The following is a 19,192-nucleotide window of genomic DNA, read 5'->3' as shown; positions in this document are numbered from 1 at the left end:
AATACAGTTGTGGAAAGTTTTTAAAGTCCTGAAGTGAGTGAGGGAAAGAGAAACCTTTGAATGAGAATCAGGTTGGTATTGTAGAAATTTCCTAACAGGAAAAAAAAAAAAAAAAGTAAATATTATGCTTATATATGTGTTCATATACATACAAAATGTTAGGGTAAGATAATTTTAAAAATTATTTTTATTTCAGAGAAGGACAGGTCATTTAGAGTCTTGTCATTTTGGGCTACAACAGAATGATAGGAGAAGCTGAAATAATAAGCCTTATACACAGAAAGTGATGGTTGCAATTACTAGTCTTCCTTTTGGAAAACAAGAAGAAACACGATTCTTTGTAGAAACAGAAAGATAAAGGCACAGTGGCACTCATAGTCAGAGGCACACGTCACCTCACAGAAGGGCACGAGTGAGATGCGAGGTTTTAGTGGATGTTATTTTCAGAGAAGCAAGATCTTTTTGTGGCAGCACCTTCTCGGGGTGCTCATTTCCATCATTATGCCATTTTCCCACCACTTTGGACATGCCAACTCTGCTGTGTGTGGGCTCTGCTGTAAAAACAAATTAATAGAGTGATCTGGGTTTAAAAAACCCAGACAAAAAGCATGGAGTAGGAAGTAATTGTTGTAGATGCTAAAGGGTGGGAAGTGTCTAAGCTGGCATCCTCACAAAGAAGTAGACTGCATAATTACACTCTCAGAAAGGCATTAAAAAACAAGAGCTGTGAGAGAAGGTAAAGGGGAAAGCAGCCACAGAACACCTGACAACCAGGAAAACACTAAAAAAAAGGCTGAAGAGAAAACGCCTGCATGTGCGAGAGTAATTGGAACCAAATAAACACATCTCCTGCCCTTTCATTCCCACCCATTCAGGGAAACAGCATTTTACACATTCTTCCTAAATAAGCACTTTGTGAATGTGTCACTTATTTCTGCCCTGAGAGGCAAGAAAAACATTACACTCTGGGAATTAACCAAGAACACAGTTTGTTTCCAACATTTCTTTCAGACTTCAGTTTTCTAGCTCCTCTCCTTCACCTCCTCACAGCCTCCTCAGCGGCGGGCGGCAGGGCAGGGCCTTCCCCGCAGGCCTCTTCCAGAAGGTTCTGGGCCGCTGCACCCGCCTTCCCTCAGCCCTGCCCGCCTCACAGCCCTGCCGGAACGGGGCTGGCTTCCTTCGCGCCGCAGAAGGTGACGTGTCAATCACGCTTCTGAAGCAAAGCCTTCAAAAGGCATTTAGAATGAGTTCAGGTGCATCAGAGGTGGGAATGGGGGCACAGGGAGACGCTGCAGGTGGCAGCAGCACCTCAGAGGCTGGGTCAGCAGCAGAGTCCCCCTCGGCTGGCTCCATCTGAGGCTTTAGCACCCGGGCCACATGGATTCCGAGTTCTCATCAAAATCGACCCAATCCTTCACCTTTTAAGGGAAGCACCATGATTCTTCGCTAGCCCATTTTCCCCATCCAAGGTAACTGCCCAGATTTCATAACCACTAAGTCGCTTCTTTCTCCCCCACTCAGGCCTGCTTAAAAACTGGCAGAAAAGTATGAGGGGAAACACTTTATATTTTGTGCTGTTACATTTTTTTCGAGGGGGGGTGGGGGGCGGTAAGCAAGTTGAGGATAATTCTCCACATAAGTTCATAGAATCGTTTTGGTTGGAAAAGACCTTTAAGATTATAGAGTCCGGCCATTAACTTAACACTGCCAAGTCCACCACTAAACCATGTCCTAAAGTGCCACGTCTACACAGTTTTTGAACGCCTCCAGGAATGGTGACTCATCCACTTCCCTGGGCAGCCTGTTCCAGTGCTTGACAGAGCTTTCAGTGAAGAAATTTTTCCTAATATCCAATCTAAACCTCCCCTGGGCAACTTGAGGCCATTTCCTCTTGTCCTATCCCTTGTTACTTGGGAAAAGAGACTGACACCCACCTCACTACAACCTCCTTTCAGGTAGTTGTAGAGAGCGATAAGGTCTGCCCTCAGCCGCCTCCTCTCCAGGCTAAAAAACCCCAGTTCCCTCAGCCACTCCTCATAAGACTTGTTCTCTAGATCCTTCACCAGCTTCGTTGCCCTTCTTTGGACACGCAAGGTTAGATGGTTAATGATAAAAGCTGCTCAGCCAGGCCGCCTGGAAGACGCGCTGCTGAACTGCTTGGTTTTGATACAAAAACTAAATTAATATTTAAAGACTGACCCAATGTGATTTTTTTGGGTGGTGTAAAACATTTTGGGCCGAAAATGCCTTTTATTTCAAAGCAGTAGAGTTAAATTGTAGAACTCAATGTGAAATCTTGATTTCTCTGATGTTACTGGAAGAGCTTTTGAGTGCCTGGAGAAAAGGACGCACTGAGGCAGCTGGGCTGTGGCAAGAGGAAAGCCCGCTTTCCCAATCTCCAAATTACAACTCAGCTGCTTCAAATCCTGCCAGCCAAGAGAGGGGCTGACGTGCAGCATTTTGGCACAAACGGCTCTCTATAAAAAGCTCAACATCCGCTTCGTGTTTTACAGCCACGTTGCGGTTCCCCAGTCTAAATTAAATCACGCTTAACGAGAAGCACACAACAAACCAGCCAGAAACTTTCACGACATTTTTCGGGCCCCACTTACCCTCTGTAGGACTTCGAATCGTTGGCTCGTTGTGCGGCTGATTTGAAAAGAAGACAATAAACAGCATCCTGTGCCCTCCACCACGTGAGGTACCACCACTCGACCTCCAGTCCCCGGCTTTGCAGGTACAGCCCCGCTCGCTGCCTCGGGGAGCCTGGGCGGCGTAGGCTCCGTGCTCGGCGCCCAGAAGGCGCCGGTGAATCCCCCGCGCCCCCCGGGCCCTTCCCGCCGCCCCGGCGGCCGGTGGCGCTCCGCCGCCTCCCGGTGGCGCTCCGCCGCCTCCCCGGCGTTTCTCTTCCTCATGGCTCCCCCTGGTGGCCGCCGGGAGCCCCGCCGGGTGACCGCCGCCGCACCTGATGGCGGGAGGGCCGGCTCAGACCCGGACCGAGGTTCAGAGCGGGGCACCGAAAAAAAGGGAAATAAAGAGGTTGTGGGTCACCTACGTTTTGCCCGAGGTCAGCTGCACCGCCAGTTCGATGGTGCAGGAGGCCAGTTCTCGGTTATAAACATCTTGGCTCCCGGATCTTGACAAGATCTACGCCCCTGTACCGAACAGCAGGCTAAACACTGCTGCCCTTTCAGTGGAGAAATTCCCGTATGTGGTAAGCCAGCTAGGAACCCGATGCTTTTATGAGCTTTCAGCATCGTATGCAATAAGATACTCCAAACCTATATATTTTTATAGGAGATCCATTACATTCCCCAGCAAAGTGGTACTACTAGTACTATGAAAAATGGTATCTGCTAGCAAGCATACAGGTATACTTGCTGAAAAGCACATGGGTTCCTCCAGACCTGCACTACTTCACAGGTAAACTAGACATTAACGACTGGTATAAACACATAAATGCATTTCTATAAATAGATCTTGAGCAATACCCCAAATTATCAGCTGTAACACTTAGTTTGAGATAACGAATTCCACATCAAATTACTGCACGTTAGACCTGTCATTTTTCTTTAAATTCTTACCTATTTGAGGAGGATGCTTTACCATATAATAACTGTGCTGAAATTAGGCTTGGCCAGGGATTACAGCATCTGCAGAATCTCTTTGTTGGACTGAGCATGATATCCAAGTCTTCTGAAAGATGCTTTGATATGCCAAGACCAATACTAGAAGGGTGAAGCATAGAGCAAATGGGCCACAAAGGCCAAATTCTTCTGGTTAAGTTAGTCTGGTAACAGCATTCTAGTGCTGTCATAGCTGGTAATGGCAATCTGAAGGGTAGAAGTAACAGCCAAAGCAAGCCAGGACACAGCAGCCAGAGAAATAGAGACAGGAGTCCAAGGGTTGGCAGTGACATCTGAAGAGACAGCTGGGAGACATACATACTACATTTGGTTTGGGGATGCAGACTCTATCTTCCAGCCTGGTATCAAGTGAACCAGAACAGCAACACTTAGATGGGCCTGTACCTTGAAATCTGGTGCAGAAACAATTTTAAAGTAATCCAATGAAACCTTGCTTTGACATCTACTGCAAAGATACCTTTCTTTACAATGTTTTTGACAGAAACTCTGAACTACAGCGGTACTATATTGTGAGCAATAACAAAGTGTTCCTGGTTAATAAATGGCAACTGTTCACTGAAAGTAACTGGCCATGAGCTACATACAGATTAACATTATACCTCTCACAGTTTAACAAATATAACTAGATGTAGCTGGGAATTTTGTCCTTTTAAATTAGGAAGTGACAATTCCTTGGTATTTTTCAGCTAAAACCGAATTTGGTAATAGTTGAGAGGCTGCAACTTTAGTCAAAGTAAGTTTTTAGGGCATTAACTAGCACATAGCACCAACACACCCCCTCAAAAAACAATTAAAATCCCTGCTTTGCTGTTCTAGTCTCTTCGTGAAAATCCTCAACAGTGGGCTGCAAGCTTGCAGACCACCACAGAATAGTAAACCTGCTTATCAGGCCACTCTCTAGGCTATCAATAGCTCACACTCATATCCTTGAACTAAACTGAAAGCACAGGGACTAGAACCTGCTCTAAGTTCTAGGCATGTATCCTTTTTCTCCTAAAGTTTCAGTTATTTCCTTAGAAAGGAGGTAGTTTAACAAAGAAACTATTTCCCACATAACTGTAATTTCCACATTTTGTTGTGATGCGTTTGAAACTGGAACTTGAATAACTAGGGGGATGTTTATGTAAAAGGTTTATTGTAAGAAAAAGAGGAAACTTTTCTATTAAAGATTAATCAAAGACACTACTTACTATGAAAGTCACAACAGTGCAAGATAGTGAAGCAATAGCAGCATGCACGCCCGAACCTTTGGAAAGGAAAACTTGTCAAAACACTTTCTTAAAACATGCATGTAAAGAGACACAAAGACAAATTATAGAAAAAGGTACCCATTTATTCAAGGTATGACAAGGATATTTACAGTATTCATCTGCTCAGAATAAGATCCATCCTCACGATTTTTAAAGCAGCAATTATAAATTACATTTAAAAGGGGAAATGTTCCAAGCATGTTTCTGTTAGAGATATTTTTGCAACGACAGAAACACTTTAAGGCTGTCATTTTGACCTTTGCTGCCACCCACACTTATCTCGGCAAAACTGTCTCAAAGACATTACCTTGAGGGATAAAGACTATGCTAAATTCAACATACAATTTTGTTCCCTCAGATGCTTTTCACAACAGTTCACATCTGACAAAAAATTGACTTTTGATTTAAAACAATGAACTAAATAGAAGTGAGATGAACTGCCTACATCCCAGTGTTTCAGAGGGCTAAAAGATCACATACACCACCACATTCATCACCTCTGAAAGGTACCATCAGCTTTCTTGTTGATGAAGGTACTTCAGCTTACCAAGCAATTTGCTTTCAGTCAGAGCTCCACAGTCATGGGGTGCAATCCACATTTCCCATCACATTACTTTTCAAAGGACAAGAACAAAAACCTTCAGGTAGCTGACTTCTAATGTAAATGATGAACACTGTCTGCTTTAAACAGTACTTGATTCCCACAGTACAGACTAGTGCTCTACCAAAGCAAACAAAATGAGTTTGCTAAACTGCTGTAGTGTTACTCTCTAGTCATTTTAACACACAACAGATCTACAGAAGCAGTTAAAATTGGTTTATCTCTTGAGGTAGAAGCCACAAGTCATATTTAGTCCTGTCTGTAAACTATAACACACGTGCCATCAGGCAAATATAGCCATTTTTTGTCATTTATGAAATAAAAACACTGATTTTTTTTCGGATGCTATTCATTGTAAATACAATAGCATTTTTTCACTGAATCATTTCATGCCTGTTTGAGAAGGAAGCAAATTAAACATTTGGAATAGTAGATTGTGGCTATTTATACAGTTGTAATGAAAATAAGACATCTTATACAAATAAACTTCACAGCAATTTCCAAAAGGGTTGGTATATGAGGATTCTTCTTAACTTAACAGTTATTTTGGAATACCAATTTTAACTGCATGATAAAGAAAAAAAACAACCAACCAAACAAACAAAAAAACAGTCATTAGACCTTTAAGACTACATAGCTACTTGAAATACTACCATTGCATTTTGGTAATTTTTTTTTAAGATTACATTTAAGGGAAAAGAAAGTTAAACAGCAGAAGCCCCCAAAGCCTGCACAAATACAATTTACTTAATGATCATGTTTTGTTAGGTGAGGACACTACGTAACTAAATCTATTGAAAGTGCACAATGTTTAACATTCCAATAGAAGCAGAAATGTGACCCTTGCATTAGTAGGGGACATTTATTCCAGGCTAGCTAAGAATCTCTGTAACAGCAAAGCTGTTGCTGTGACTGATAGAAGTTATTTGAAGGTAACCCAAGCAACAAGTTACAAAACATATGGAGATTGGCACTTGATCTTTTGTTAGCCCCATTAGCTTAATTTTCTCCCCAGAGACTCACATACACAGAACTTTTAAGTTTTCATTTTATTACTGTAAAAAATAAAAGTCAATTTGTAGTTCCAGAGTAAACAAAGAAACCTTACCTTCAAACTATTTAAAAAAAAAGGTTCAAATTTTGATAAGATACATTTCACAGGGTTCATGTCAGCACCTTAACCAAATGCATTTTTTGTGAACTATGCATATTTCACAAAGTTATCATGTTAGCGACAAGGGGCTACATTCTCATCTGGATGCACGTGTAACATGACTCAAGGAGAACAAACTGGAAGGAGTGCAAGTCAGTTTCCAGAGTTCCCTGCTGAGCTCTACATGTTCAGAACCAACATTTAAGACCGTGGTTATTCAAGATTGACCTTTTGCTTATTCCAAAACGGAAGGCAAATACAATCAACTTACATTTGGCTTTGAAACATTAAGATAACAATGTTTTATTTCAGCCACATATTTACAAAAATGTTTACAACAGAACCGTGTAGGGTTTCTTTTTTTTTTTTTGTCATAATACACTTAAAGATGAATAGTCATCTTAACCTTCATGCAAAGACGCATCTCTTGTTACACAAGAAGTTTTCTGTTTGGTTGGGTTTTTTTTGCACTCTGAGGATAGCAAGCAGAGGGTTGGATAAGTTTGGGTCACTCTTAAAAATGTAGGCCTGTTTGCTCTACTGCACCTTCAAAATAAGGAGGTAAAGTACAGGCACCGTTAATTCCACAAGGGTTCATTGCCTCTAGCATATTTTCCAAAACCAACAAAGATAGTCTTGAACAGTTGTAACATGGGTTATTCCATGACTTTCACCTCTTCAGTTTACTTCCTGAACTCTGGAGTTACTTTCCTAGAAGCACACTTGCAGGGCTTCTTTTCTAATGTATATTGTTGACTATACATTTTAAATTAAACTGTTATGTAAAGAATGTAACAAGCTTTTCCTTTGTACACAACTTAATCTTTGTGCTGAGTATTCTTCAAAAGGATTTTATAAATAATACAGTAAGTTTAGAATCAGTCTTCTGCCCTCTTGTCATTATACCATGTTGTTGCTTTCTCCAACTTTATCTACAAGCTGTAGAAAAGGAGACAAAAAGGTTTTAAGCTGCATGACATTTATGTACAGTGAAGTTACTCTCAAATATTACTTGCTATTTGCACAGTTAGTATGCGACTGAAAATGAGAGTCAAGTAGTACTCACCAAGGTCTCATGGTTTAAGTTTGTGAAAATTAAAAACCTTACATTGCAATTGTGTTTCTGCATGACATGTTTTTCTCATATAGACATTAACAGTGCAACATGAAGATGCAACAGAATGAAAAAGGAAATAGAAGAATGCAGATAACACTGCTAGCTTAATGATTAAAACAAAACAATACAGTATCAGCCACACATGCATTAGTAGACCAAGTAAGATATTCCAACTGACCATTACTGTGGATTCTCTTCTGAGCCTACGTAGGCTTTGAATAAAACATTAACAATTATCTTTTTAAAACGAGATTTAACCCCTTTATGATCAAATTAAATATGACTAAGTAAGATCAATTGACAAATGAAACATTCAATTGATCATGAATTATGAGCCAGAACTTGGCCTAACTGTAAGATTGGAACAGATGACCTTGAACACTAATTTTTAAAAAAACAGCCTGTATACATCTAAGTTATACCCCCTATAATTTTTTAGTAGTAGCTATTAAAACTGTTGCTTTCAAAACTAAGGTTAAAAACGCTTGTGTTAAAATATGTACAGAAATTAGCACAGTAAAAGTAGTTGACTGAAACACCCTAGATTACCATCTTTCTGCCACCTGTTAATTGTCTTCAAATCCCTGGCTATTTGGTTAAGAAAATGGAAAACTGCATTTGAAAAAATACAAATCTTAGTAAATGCAATCTGCAGTCTGGTGCAGTGGACCTTAAAAAGTATATATGATGAATGATTATGCACATGAGGGTTTCTGGATTTGCCATACAAGCTGCAACTTAACATTGAACTAAACTGTTTGCTTTTACAGGCAACTCTTCATAAATATATCCAAATACTACACAAAGAAGAACAGTGTCCTCCTCATCGTACAGACAGGAGAAGAGGCAGAGAACAGTGGCATGATTTGCCTATTTGGTCACCTAGGGCCAACAGTGAAGCAGAAAGCAGAACCCCAGCGCTCCAAATCACAATCCAGGGCTCTTTCCACTTCACAACATGTAAGCAAGGGCAGCTTCTGCAAAGGTATCCTTTTGTTCCTTTTACATCTAGAATTCTTTCACTGGGAATGAAGGCAATCTGTATGGTGCAAGAACTATACAGGAATACACTCAAAGACACTGCGCTAAAGTTATATTTGCTTTATTTCTGATGCATTTCTACTATTGCTATAACAATGGAACAAAAAAACAGTACAAGCTTCAAATTTTGCATGAAGTACCAAACACTTACCGAGCTTATACCAGGTAAATTCAAGAGATATCCAAGAACTGGAACTCTTCTAATAAAGCCAACAACCACAGGAAAGAACCCCCTTTAGTTAAGATATCAGAAGATTGTATTAGTTTTTATAATTAAACTATTCTCATATTGCTATAAAATGAAGAAATAGGAGGTATTTTTTAAACTCGGGTTACATAAAATCTCGTAGCTTGTTAGTAGCACATTAATTTTACCAAATACATCAACATACATTCAGCGGAGAAAGGAGAAAACCAGGAAAGAAACACCTTATTTTTAAATGGACTTAATTTTCTTCATAGGTGGCAACCCTCAGTCAGCTCTTCAAAAAATAACTGAAGAAAGAATACCCAACTTAGTCAACAGAACTGATGCTCCCAACTAATTTCTCAAAATTACGATACATATTTTGAGGTAATTTCTTTTTACATTATAGGAAATACATTCTTGCAATACCCAATGTAAAAACAACTGAAGTTAATTCTGAATAATCCCCTTTGAAACCATATATGGTACTTTTTACATTAACTAAAGAAAATTGAGCACGACAGAGTTGTGTATTCACTTATTTCACAAATCTATGTAAAGTCAAGATTTGAATCATGAGCAGAGGATGTTGCCTAGCACAGCTGCTGTGGTGTAGCCCCCTGTGCTTTCCACTCTGTTTCTGCTGCAGGAAAACAAATTTTCTATGGCAGTAGCTCAGCTGTTTGCAGTCAATTGTAGCAATTCAGCTGGTGGTGGCATTCTGAGTTCTCTCTTGTTGAGCTATACATTCCCTGTGTAGATTAAGGATTAACATGTAATGAGACCTCAGCCACAGTGAAACAGGGAAGTTTCACAAGTCATCATCCTCTTCACTACACTGGTAAGAACTATTTGCTGGGTAGTACCAATATCAGCAATTTTTTCCTGGACATTTTCTTTTTTTAAAGACCAAATCATTTCAGTGGTCCAGTAAATTGTGATGCAGGGCACACAAACCACTTGTAACAGATTAAAACAACTGGTGTAGCCAAGAATAAGGAATAGTCAGTACAGGAAGGATAATATTGTTAGCCTTAACTTTGGATGCCTGTAATCTGAACAAGGCTCCAAAAGCAGCTTAGAGTACAAGAGATAATGTCCCACAATAGCTTTCTCCAGTGAATGCAATCTGAGCATGTGGAAGTATGGAAAAAAACTAAACGTCTGATGGGAAACTTGTGGCAGCATGTTAAAGACAGACAAGAAGGGAAAGACATGCTAGATTTAAACCAGAGTAAAACAATAATTGTGTGTGTGTCTCACTTCAGTCAGATGTATATTTAAAAAAAAAAAAAAGTCTTTGCAATCCTGTCATTTGTTTACATGTTCTTGGTCACCAGCTCCTAACCGTTGTTTTATGGACAGCAAGGGCTCTGCAATTACTGCTACAGGGTCTAAGAAAGGTGACTGTAAAAGTAGTCTAGATATGCAAGACAACAGCCTACAAGAAAAGATTCTATAGGGATCTGAACACCTAGCAGAACTGCTTTAGTTGTCTAAAAACAAGAGACTGAAAAAAGTACAATACAGTGGTTTACATTTGTACTATCTTAGTCTGAGTTGAAGTAAAGTTACTAGAACTGCTAAATTGCTCTTGATAAATATAAAGATTTTCCATATAAAAGTCCTGGTAATCCACATGACTAGAACCATTAAGATACACAGAAATGCCCATCCTCACAGCATACTGCCCTAACAAATTCAAAGGTGCATAAATTGATCTGGTATTCCTTGGGCTTAAGAAAATTATGTATTTCAGAGACCAATGATAACCAGGGAAGTTTTCTGTTACACAACCAAACAGCGGGATCCTGAGGATTTGTATAGAGTGATGCTTGCGGAAAGGCTCCATTTTTAACTTCTTCAGAAAGAAGCAAGTGGCTGAAAACACGATAATGGTTGAAATGAACAAGACTGAAGCAAAACATAAAGCTTTGTTTGAAGTAGTAACTAGCTGACATTGTAGCAAGGGATTTAGATTCTAAGAACTATTAAGCACTAGAAGAGATGATCTAGAGATGTTTTAATTTAAAACAGATCAGACAAACATTCGCACCTGGAATTATCGATCCCTTATTGATACTCTTCTGGCTAAGGGATAGTCCTAATGACCTTCTATAATCCCTTCAACATTATTTTACCTTGCTGGCCCCTGGCTAGCACCAATAGATAATCCACAACCATACCTGCTTAGACATAGTAATTTGTAATTCTTTTGAGATCTTTTAAAAGGAGGGGTGTTTGGTTAGAAACACACTCTACTTGCTTTGTACTGGCTGATTAAACCCAAGCTCTACATGCAAGAAATGACAATATTCAGTGAAACACTGATTTTCAAAACACTTGCAGGGACAGAGTTCAGGGTAATATGAAGTACAACAATAAGAAGCATATATTAAAACTGCAAAATTGATTTTCAGAAATCTCACTGTCTTCAGTAGGAGCCAAGTTAAGATTTTTTTCAAAAAATATTTAAACATTTTATCTAAACTAAATACAAGATTAACATACAATTTCACTGAGTGGGAAAAAAGGCGCCATGAGAACAGTGGTTTGATTTTGATTAACAGGAACTGTACTATTTAGCCAGTAGCCAAACACTTTGAAAAGGAGTCTGTTTTTAGGGGTCTGTTATTAGATTAATAAGCATTAATGAAACAGTCTTCATCTGAACAGAAGTCCAAGAACAACTAAAAGCCTTCCTTCTTACTTACTAGCATTGTACTTTGTTCTATACTGAAGTATGGAACTTCAACCATGGAAATAAAAATAAAATATAGATATATACAGGTTGTAACAAGTTAAATTCTTTCACCATTATGATTGCATTTATGAAGAAGTTAAATGACACATTGTGAAAGTTATAACATATATCAAGATTGCTGTTCAAAACATAAGAATTTTCATCTTTCCTTAACTCGGTCAAGATAATGCTAACCAAACCCAGCAGTTCTGACTATACTAGGACACAAGTGTAATGAAACACGACAGAAGACATCTTTCCACTGGGCTACCATAGTAATGAAATGGTAAGGTTACAAACACAGCATGTTTGTAACCAAGTATTTTGCCCCATCTATTAAAGAAAAGAACAAATTCCCCACCAATAAATACTTAGTACCTAAGTTGCCTAATATTTAAACTTCGCACTGCTAACAATTTGGGCTCCCAGATATTTTGAAGCTTTACAATTCTTTCGTTAGACATAAACAACATTGCCAAAGTCAGTTTGGTATACGCCTCACAAACCTTAGCAGATTTGAGTCTTGGAAAAATACTTACCTACTTGCCACCTCTTGCAAATGTAACTTTATATAAAAATCTATCAAAAGCGAACATTTAAAGTATGCAGCTTTGTCAGCTGTAATGCAGCAACACTAAACAAATACATTTATTCCTAGATACACCAATACAGAAAGGTATTTTGAAACAAGTCTTACCTGAATAATAGGAAGAACCCATAAATTTCAAGGATCATTCCTATTAAAGGCCAACCAATGAGAACTATGAGCACACCACCCAGGAAAAAGCCCGTTGCTTTCATTTTGTGTTTTTGAAAGAAGAATCTAAACGTTCTTTCTAAACCAATAACAAAAGACAAGCCAGCCACAAATAAAACCTAGAAAAGACAAAAACCAACCAAAGAAAGAAAATAGCTAATTATATTCCTAAATTTAGGATGTAAACATATATATTCTACAAAATTATATTGCATTTCTTGCATAACTTTTTTTAATACCAAAAGACAGACGATGAGAAGGAATTTACTAGTGATTTTCTTTGGTAAAGTCCATCTTGAAGCACTTGTAGCTAGCATTCAAAACTCTTCTCTCAGCTGCTTAAAAAGTAGAGTCTACCTTTGTGGTCTCTGACAAACACAATCATGGCAAAAGACCCGGTAACAACAGTTATATCTGTCCCATAACATAAGTATGATCATTATCCACAAGCAGTGCTGAAGCTTAGTACCACTGACAGCAAAGGTTCCTAAAAACTGAGAAGAGACATGTTACAAAAGCACCTCTGTTCTATACCATGGACATCTTCAACAGCTTGTACCAATCTACTGAACAGTTCAAAGGCAAAAAAGGAAACCGGTTGAAGAGCTTTACCAGTTACTTTACTTGTTGGTTTTGGGTTTTTTTCTGTGTATATTCTTTCTACTGTTCACTAGTTCCAGTATAGACTGAACACTATCACACTAGTCCCAACTAGTCTGAACTACTTTTAGTGTCCTTTAGCAACAGGATTTGTACTTACTTCAGCTTTTAAGTGTACACCTGGGCAACATTTTTGCTGAGAAGGGGATAGCATCTCAGATTTTACTCAAGATTATAGAAGAAATTTAAGTTTCGTATGTTATTTAATAAACTACTTTCTTACCACCTCTTCCCCTTTCCGATTTTTTTTTTTTTTTTAAGCTTTCTGTAAGGATTTAGTACCTTTTCTTGCATTATCTTTGGCTACGACGTAGCCTGTCACTGTCTCTTCCTCCCTATGTTTTCATCATTTTTCCTCAACAGGATGTTTTATTTCTACCTTACATTAGGAAAAGAAAAAAATAAGCATTATTTTATTTTTTTTACTTTTCCACTATACACTTTACTGATGGTTCAGAACATTGCTTTAACTTATGCACTCAAATGCAAATATATATATTTTTATATTTTCCTTTCGTGAATCTCAGTGTTTGACTCTGCTGCCAGAGAATGAAACTGATCAGTTTTGACCACAGACTTCTAGGCATCAGCAAAAGAGGATGCAAACCTCTACCAGGCTGTGCTCTTGGCTGGCTGGCGAAGCCGAGAACAGCAGAGGCACAGAGATTATCACATTCAGAAAACATCCTGTCATTTTATATTTGCTTTGAATTGGGAATTTTGTGTACCAGAACTAGGATTTAGTTTGTATACTGCTTTAAGTGAAAACTTTGATTTGGTAAAAACCAAAGATGTTAAATCTCTCTACTATGAAGGGTGATTGGCTCTTCTAAAGTCAGACTATCAGCAATTCATACTACTCTCTTTTGTCATAAAGCACAACAAAGCTACATTTGCTAGCGTGTACAGAACACTTCACTATTCTTACCCAAATATATACTTAAATTTGACAGTTATCTTACAAGATCACAAAAAAGAAAGCATTAGTTATGCCAATCTAGAAATCGTATTTGCAGCAGCATAACTGTGGAACAAGCTGCTGCTTGCTGACATACCGCAGGCCTGACCTGGAGGTACGATATTTAGATTCACAGGAATTGTTCTAACTTTAATCAGGAAAAATGATTCACTCATATCGCTGAGCATAACTCTTCCTTTATACCAAATTGCCACAGTATTTTTTGTGATAGTTTCAAATTGACAACTTATTGTTCTATTTTTAGTTCATTTTTAATAATCACATACTTAATTCTAAGCAGTGCAGAATCTAAGACTAAACAGAAGGCACTTACATTTCCAATAGCCAAAAGAGCTTTGTCAAAGAAGAGTATCATTCCAAAGAAAAGGAAGAACACTCCAAACCCTGTTAGTCCCATTCCAATTTCTGAAAAAGAAACAAATTTAGGCATGTAACAGAACATAGTACCAGGAAAAACTCATGCATAAAAATTATGAAAAACTTAGAACGTCCCATCTACAGACATTTTAGATTTATAGAAAAACTCAGCCTATTTTATGACTACCTAAAAACTTTCCTGAGTGTACAAATATAGTAAGTCTTGTAGACACCAATTACGTCAGTAACAGACAGAGAGATCTTTGGAAGCTGCTTATCAAAAAAGTACACACTCAGAACTATATACTGAAATCGAATGCAACAAGAAAGCATGCATGCATATATACGTACCGCAAAGACATCCCTTTTGATTTACTGCTAATGTGGAGAAAAGGATTGTTTTGTGAACAGATAATGAAACTTTGTCTTCCATTTGCAACTCTTATCCCATTATGTTTACCACAGTAACATAAGTACCCTGGTCCTTTCCCTCCTCCCGAGACCTCACATTCCACCTCCCATATCTTGCATAGCAGTCCCACTTTCCCAAACTTCTGGATTGAACACAACTCAGATTAATGCTGTAGGCTCTTTACAAGTTACACATGCACTGACGGCTATTAAACACTAGCTTGGGTCTCCAGCCAGTTGCCAGTTTTCACAAAACTTGTAGATACTACATATCTTTGAATTCTGCCTGTCTGTAAAGGTTGCTCAAGAAATACTGTGAAGGCAAGAGTAGGATGGAAGGTCTGTCTGACAAACCGGGTTAAAAATACCAAGCTATGATTAAAGCTACCACTTGACAATAGCCTCTAAGGTATCTTGAAGACCATACTTAGAAATACATCCTACTTTTAAAATTAAACCACTAAGGCCTTCCCGTCACCCTCATGCAGACTGAATGGGAGAGATAACACAAACGACAACAACACAGCTGCAAAAATCTTTGCATTTATCTATGCACTCACCCTTACATTATTGCTATCCTTGCGACCAGAAAATTTAGAAACTTACAGGATACATAAAACCAGCTAGCAAAACCAGCCACTATACTTACTACAGACAGGCTGGCAGCCCAGTTTGTGTGTCTCTGTGTATATATAGGTATATTTTGAAGATCCCAGTAGTTTTGTACAGTCTACCCTGAAACAAACAAACAAGAAACCCCACCCACACTATCATAGCCTTCACTGCTACTGCTTGCCAGATCTACATAAATGTATTTCAGTTGCACTTTTGACTGCAGTGTAGATCTAGTCGATCATTTACTGTTGCTTGAAGAGCTCAGGAGTAAAGGAGTATCATTCTGCCTATTTCAGAACTTCCATTTAGTTATTGCAAAAAAATTCAGAACACCTCAAAGTAGAGAGATTTGTACAGCAACATTCAACTTCCCTAACTTGAGCAAGGTTGCAGACCACGTGGTGTTCAATCTGTAGTTCTACAGCACTTGCCTGCCACTTTAAACTTTTGCTATAAGCATTTTAACCACCCAGAATTAAAACTACTAAGTAACCTGCTACAATGATTTACTGCAGACATTCATTGAAAATACAATTTGCAATTCCATTTTTCATTGTAAAGAAGTATTGAGAATCTGCTGACTGAAAGTAATATAATAATTGCAATCTGCCCTTTTTTCTACTACTCTTTACTTTAGAAGAGCAGAAACAATCTGTATTCTGGAAGGAAAACACTTGGAGGCAGGACTCCAAAGGAATTACCAGCTGCCAATAAGATAAATATGCAGTCACGGGAAGCGAGTATTCATTCCTCTCACAGACACAGCACAAAGTAGGGATCTAGTAAGAAGGCAGAGGCCAACTCCCAACAGCTGCTGCAATTACTATTCTGTCACTTCTCCTGTATTCACTTGAAACATGTTTGTAATCACCTACTCCTACAATGGATTCAGATTCAATTTAGAAGTCAAGCATATTCTCTGGTTAGTGGGAAAAAAAAAAAAAAAAAAAAATTAAAAAAAAGGGCCACCATTCTTATTGTCCCAAAATTACTGCTGAAAGAAGATGAGTAGTCCAGGACTATTACTCCCTGTTGCTAATATCTCAGTAGAAGGTATTACTGACTTGATTCATATCAGAATTTGGAAATATATTTCACTAGCATTCTTAGCGGAAGAAAAAAAAAAGCACAGTGATTTTGTACGTAATCTTTGCAAAAATGGACTAGGAATTTTTATAGAGGGTGTGAATTATTTTTAAATGCTTTCTCCTGCACCAGAAGAGCCTTCCCATATTACTCAAATACATTTCAATGCCTAGAAATGCAGAAACGCATACTAACCATGTGACATTTAGTCTGTTTTTTTTTTTTTAATTATTATGATTTACTGAAACGAGGGAGCAATGCTTTCTCAAATGTTTCTGCAGAAATCCTGTAAGCTGTGTAAGAGTACTTCAGCACTGTATCAAAACAGCTTAGTAAATATTAAGACTTAAAATTAAGATACATTGACTGTGAAAGTTCATGGAAGACAGTACACATCCTCCATCTTTTGTGTACAAAATAAGAATGGAATCGTGCACTACAGGCTCTCAGAAGACAAAAATTCATGCAGTTTATAGGTTATGAAAAGTTTCAGCTTCTAACTATTATTATTTTGCTAGTAGTATTTTTTAGTACTGAAAAATTAATTTGTTTGGGAAAAACTAAGTGCATTCTTTTGCAATTACTGGTGATTTATAACACCATTCAATGAATCACTTATAAAATGTTCTAGACTACAGCTGCAAATTTAAACTTTCCAAATGTCAACTAATGCAGCAGTCCTCTCCAGGTATTTATCACACTACTCCAGCAGTGACTCTATGGCTAACTCCATATTCTTCTAGACCGCAGTGAGTTTAAAACTATCTGTGAAATATCTTCAGAATTTCAAGAAAACAGTGAAAAAAAACCCTAAAAAAAAACCCTGAACTCCACAGTATTTTACTTACTACTCTTGGCTCTGAAAGTTAAAGCCAACAGAATCAGCACTGGAGTTAGCTGAAGGTCCCAAACGAGGAACTAAGAAAAGGAAACAGTGAACAGATCTCCTCTTTCTGAAGAGATTTTTCTTTTTTTCCGCAATGAACACTCTGGACAGGAGAACAGGGGAATGGGAAAAGCAAAGCCCGCAAGGGTTTAATCAATCAGAAATCTAAAAGTTAACCCCCACGGTTAGTACCCATCCCAGTAACAGAGCACGGCACCTAAATTTCTCAAGAAATCATTGACCTTGAACATCGCTAACCTTCTTTTCTGCCTGTCTTCACGCTTGGCCTTGACTGGCTCTCCAATGCCTCCGTTTCCAGTATCCTGCTATCAAGTTAAACTCAGTTCTTTTAACTTTCTTTTCTACATCTTTCACACTTGCCCTCCTTCATAACTGACAGTACAGTGCTTATCAAGCCGACTTATTTCCTTTCATGGCAACCATGCCAGAAACGCATCATACGTGAGATGTTAATTTAAATCAAACATCTACCGTTCTCCTTTACCTTGAAAGTTTAAACTCTTACAAACCCCTTTACTTTGATTTCTTTGTATTTTCCCTTTCAGCACCTCTATTTCCAAGTACTTCTATTCAGTGAGAACAAAACTGCGGTCACATGCAAGTACCTTTTTTCTCCCCTCCCTTCAGACTGAGTGTCTGGTCCTCACGTTAAAACCCCCTCGATGTCACCTGCAAACGTTCAGCGTGATAACGGCACGTTAAGAGAAGCCACTAACGTGCGATTCCAAACCGCTAACGTCCACGTGGAGGCACGCTAGAAGACTTTAGCTAATGGTTACTTTTGTTTACCGTTCGGCTTTCCTTCGTTCTCGCCACCGTCGCATCGCAGCACCCCTGCCCACACGGAACATCTCCCAGCCCAAGGCAAACGCTAGCGGCGGCGGCAGAAGCGCCCTCCCCGGGGCGCGGGGACCAGCCCTGCCGAGCGCTCCGCCGCAGCCCCGCGCCCCAGCTCGCTCTCCGCTTCACCTGGCGGCTCACGGCACCGCCGCTAGACCCGACGCCGGGGCCAGCGCCGTTCTGACCGCCCTCACGAAGAGGCGATGCCGACGGGCGCGGCGAGGTGAGCTCCGCCTGCGCCCCTCCCGTTCCCGGCCCGCCGCTGGTTTCCAGCCGGTGCCCGCGCAAGCCGGACCCCGCCTCAGCGCCGAGAGCCGCCTCTCCGGGGCTCCGGTGCGGGCCGAGGACGGAGGAGAGCTCTCCGCAGGGGCGCTCCGCCACAGCGGCCCGGGCCGGGGCCCTCAGCCCCGACCGCTCCCACGGCTGCGACCGGCGGGCCGCGGGAGCGCGAACAAAGGGCGAGGGGGTCGGGCGGGGCCGGGCCCGGCTCGCCCCGCGCCACTCGGCCGCCACCGGGGCCCCCTCCCCGGCGCCCGCCGCCCCCAGCCCCGTGACGGGCGACGCGACGCGACCCTCCCTTTCCCTTTCCTTTCCCTTCCCTCCCCTCCCACGGCGGACTCCCGGTGGCGAGGGGGCGGCGCTTACTCTGGGTGTCCGAGAGGGAGATCATGGTGGCGGCAGCGGCGGGGCCGAGAGCGCAGGGCTGAGAAGCGGCGGCTGTAACAGCCACGTCTTCCGGAAACACGCAGCCCCCTTCGCCTCGCCGCCGGGTGGAAGGGGGCCGCCGATTGGAGGGGCCGGCGCCAATCAGCAGCCGCGTTGTTCGCGCTGCCGCTGCGCC

The 19,192-nt window shown here is 40.3% G+C and overlaps 1 protein-coding gene across 3 annotated transcripts; it reads right to left on the bottom strand.

Moving 5' to 3' along the window:
• Positions 1-4,959: 4,959 nt before the first annotated feature.
• GOLT1B (golgi transport 1B) lies at positions 4,960-19,151 on the bottom strand. 3 transcript variants are annotated; one of them, XM_030041162.1, is made up of 5 exons: positions 18,997-19,151; positions 14,449-14,540; positions 12,437-12,615; positions 8,961-9,042; positions 4,960-7,590 (listed from the first exon to the last, which is right to left on the bottom strand). In XM_030041162.1, exons 1-5 carry the CDS (start codon positions 19,019-19,021, stop codon positions 7,552-7,554), a joined length of 417 nt encoding a protein of 138 aa, XP_029897022.1. In that variant the 5' UTR covers positions 19,022-19,151; the 3' UTR covers positions 4,960-7,551. The 3 variants fall into 3 exon arrangements, with proteins under 3 accessions (XP_029897022.1, XP_029897023.1, XP_040974180.1); XM_030041163.2 differs by lacking the exon at positions 4,960-7,590 and adding an exon at positions 7,597-7,980; XM_041118246.1 differs by lacking the exons at positions 4,960-7,590; positions 8,961-9,042 and adding an exon at positions 10,283-10,877.
• Between the last annotated feature and the right edge of the window lie 41 nt (positions 19,152-19,192).

Source organism: Aquila chrysaetos, chromosome 17 (genome assembly GCF_900496995.4).
Source record: "Aquila chrysaetos chrysaetos chromosome 17, bAquChr1.4, whole genome shotgun sequence".
Lineage (NCBI taxonomy): Eukaryota > Metazoa > Chordata > Aves > Accipitriformes > Accipitridae > Aquila > Aquila chrysaetos.
Note: the sequence above shows the minus strand (reverse complement) of the source record. Positions and strands in the feature narration are given on the sequence as shown.

Bases quoted from the DNA above. Each gene is read 5' to 3' on its own strand.
- GOLT1B (XM_041118246.1), bottom strand. From the start codon at position 19,021: ATGATCTCCCTCTCGGACACCCAGA. The intron at 14,541-18,996 runs GTAAGCGCCGCC...TTTCTTTTTCAG, and splicing joins CTCCCTCTCGGACACCCAGA to AAATTGGAATGGGACTAACA. The intron at 10,878-12,436 runs GTAAGACTTGTT...TCGTGTTTTCAG, and splicing joins GGGTTCTTCCTATTATTCAG to CCACTTGCTTCTTTCTGAAG.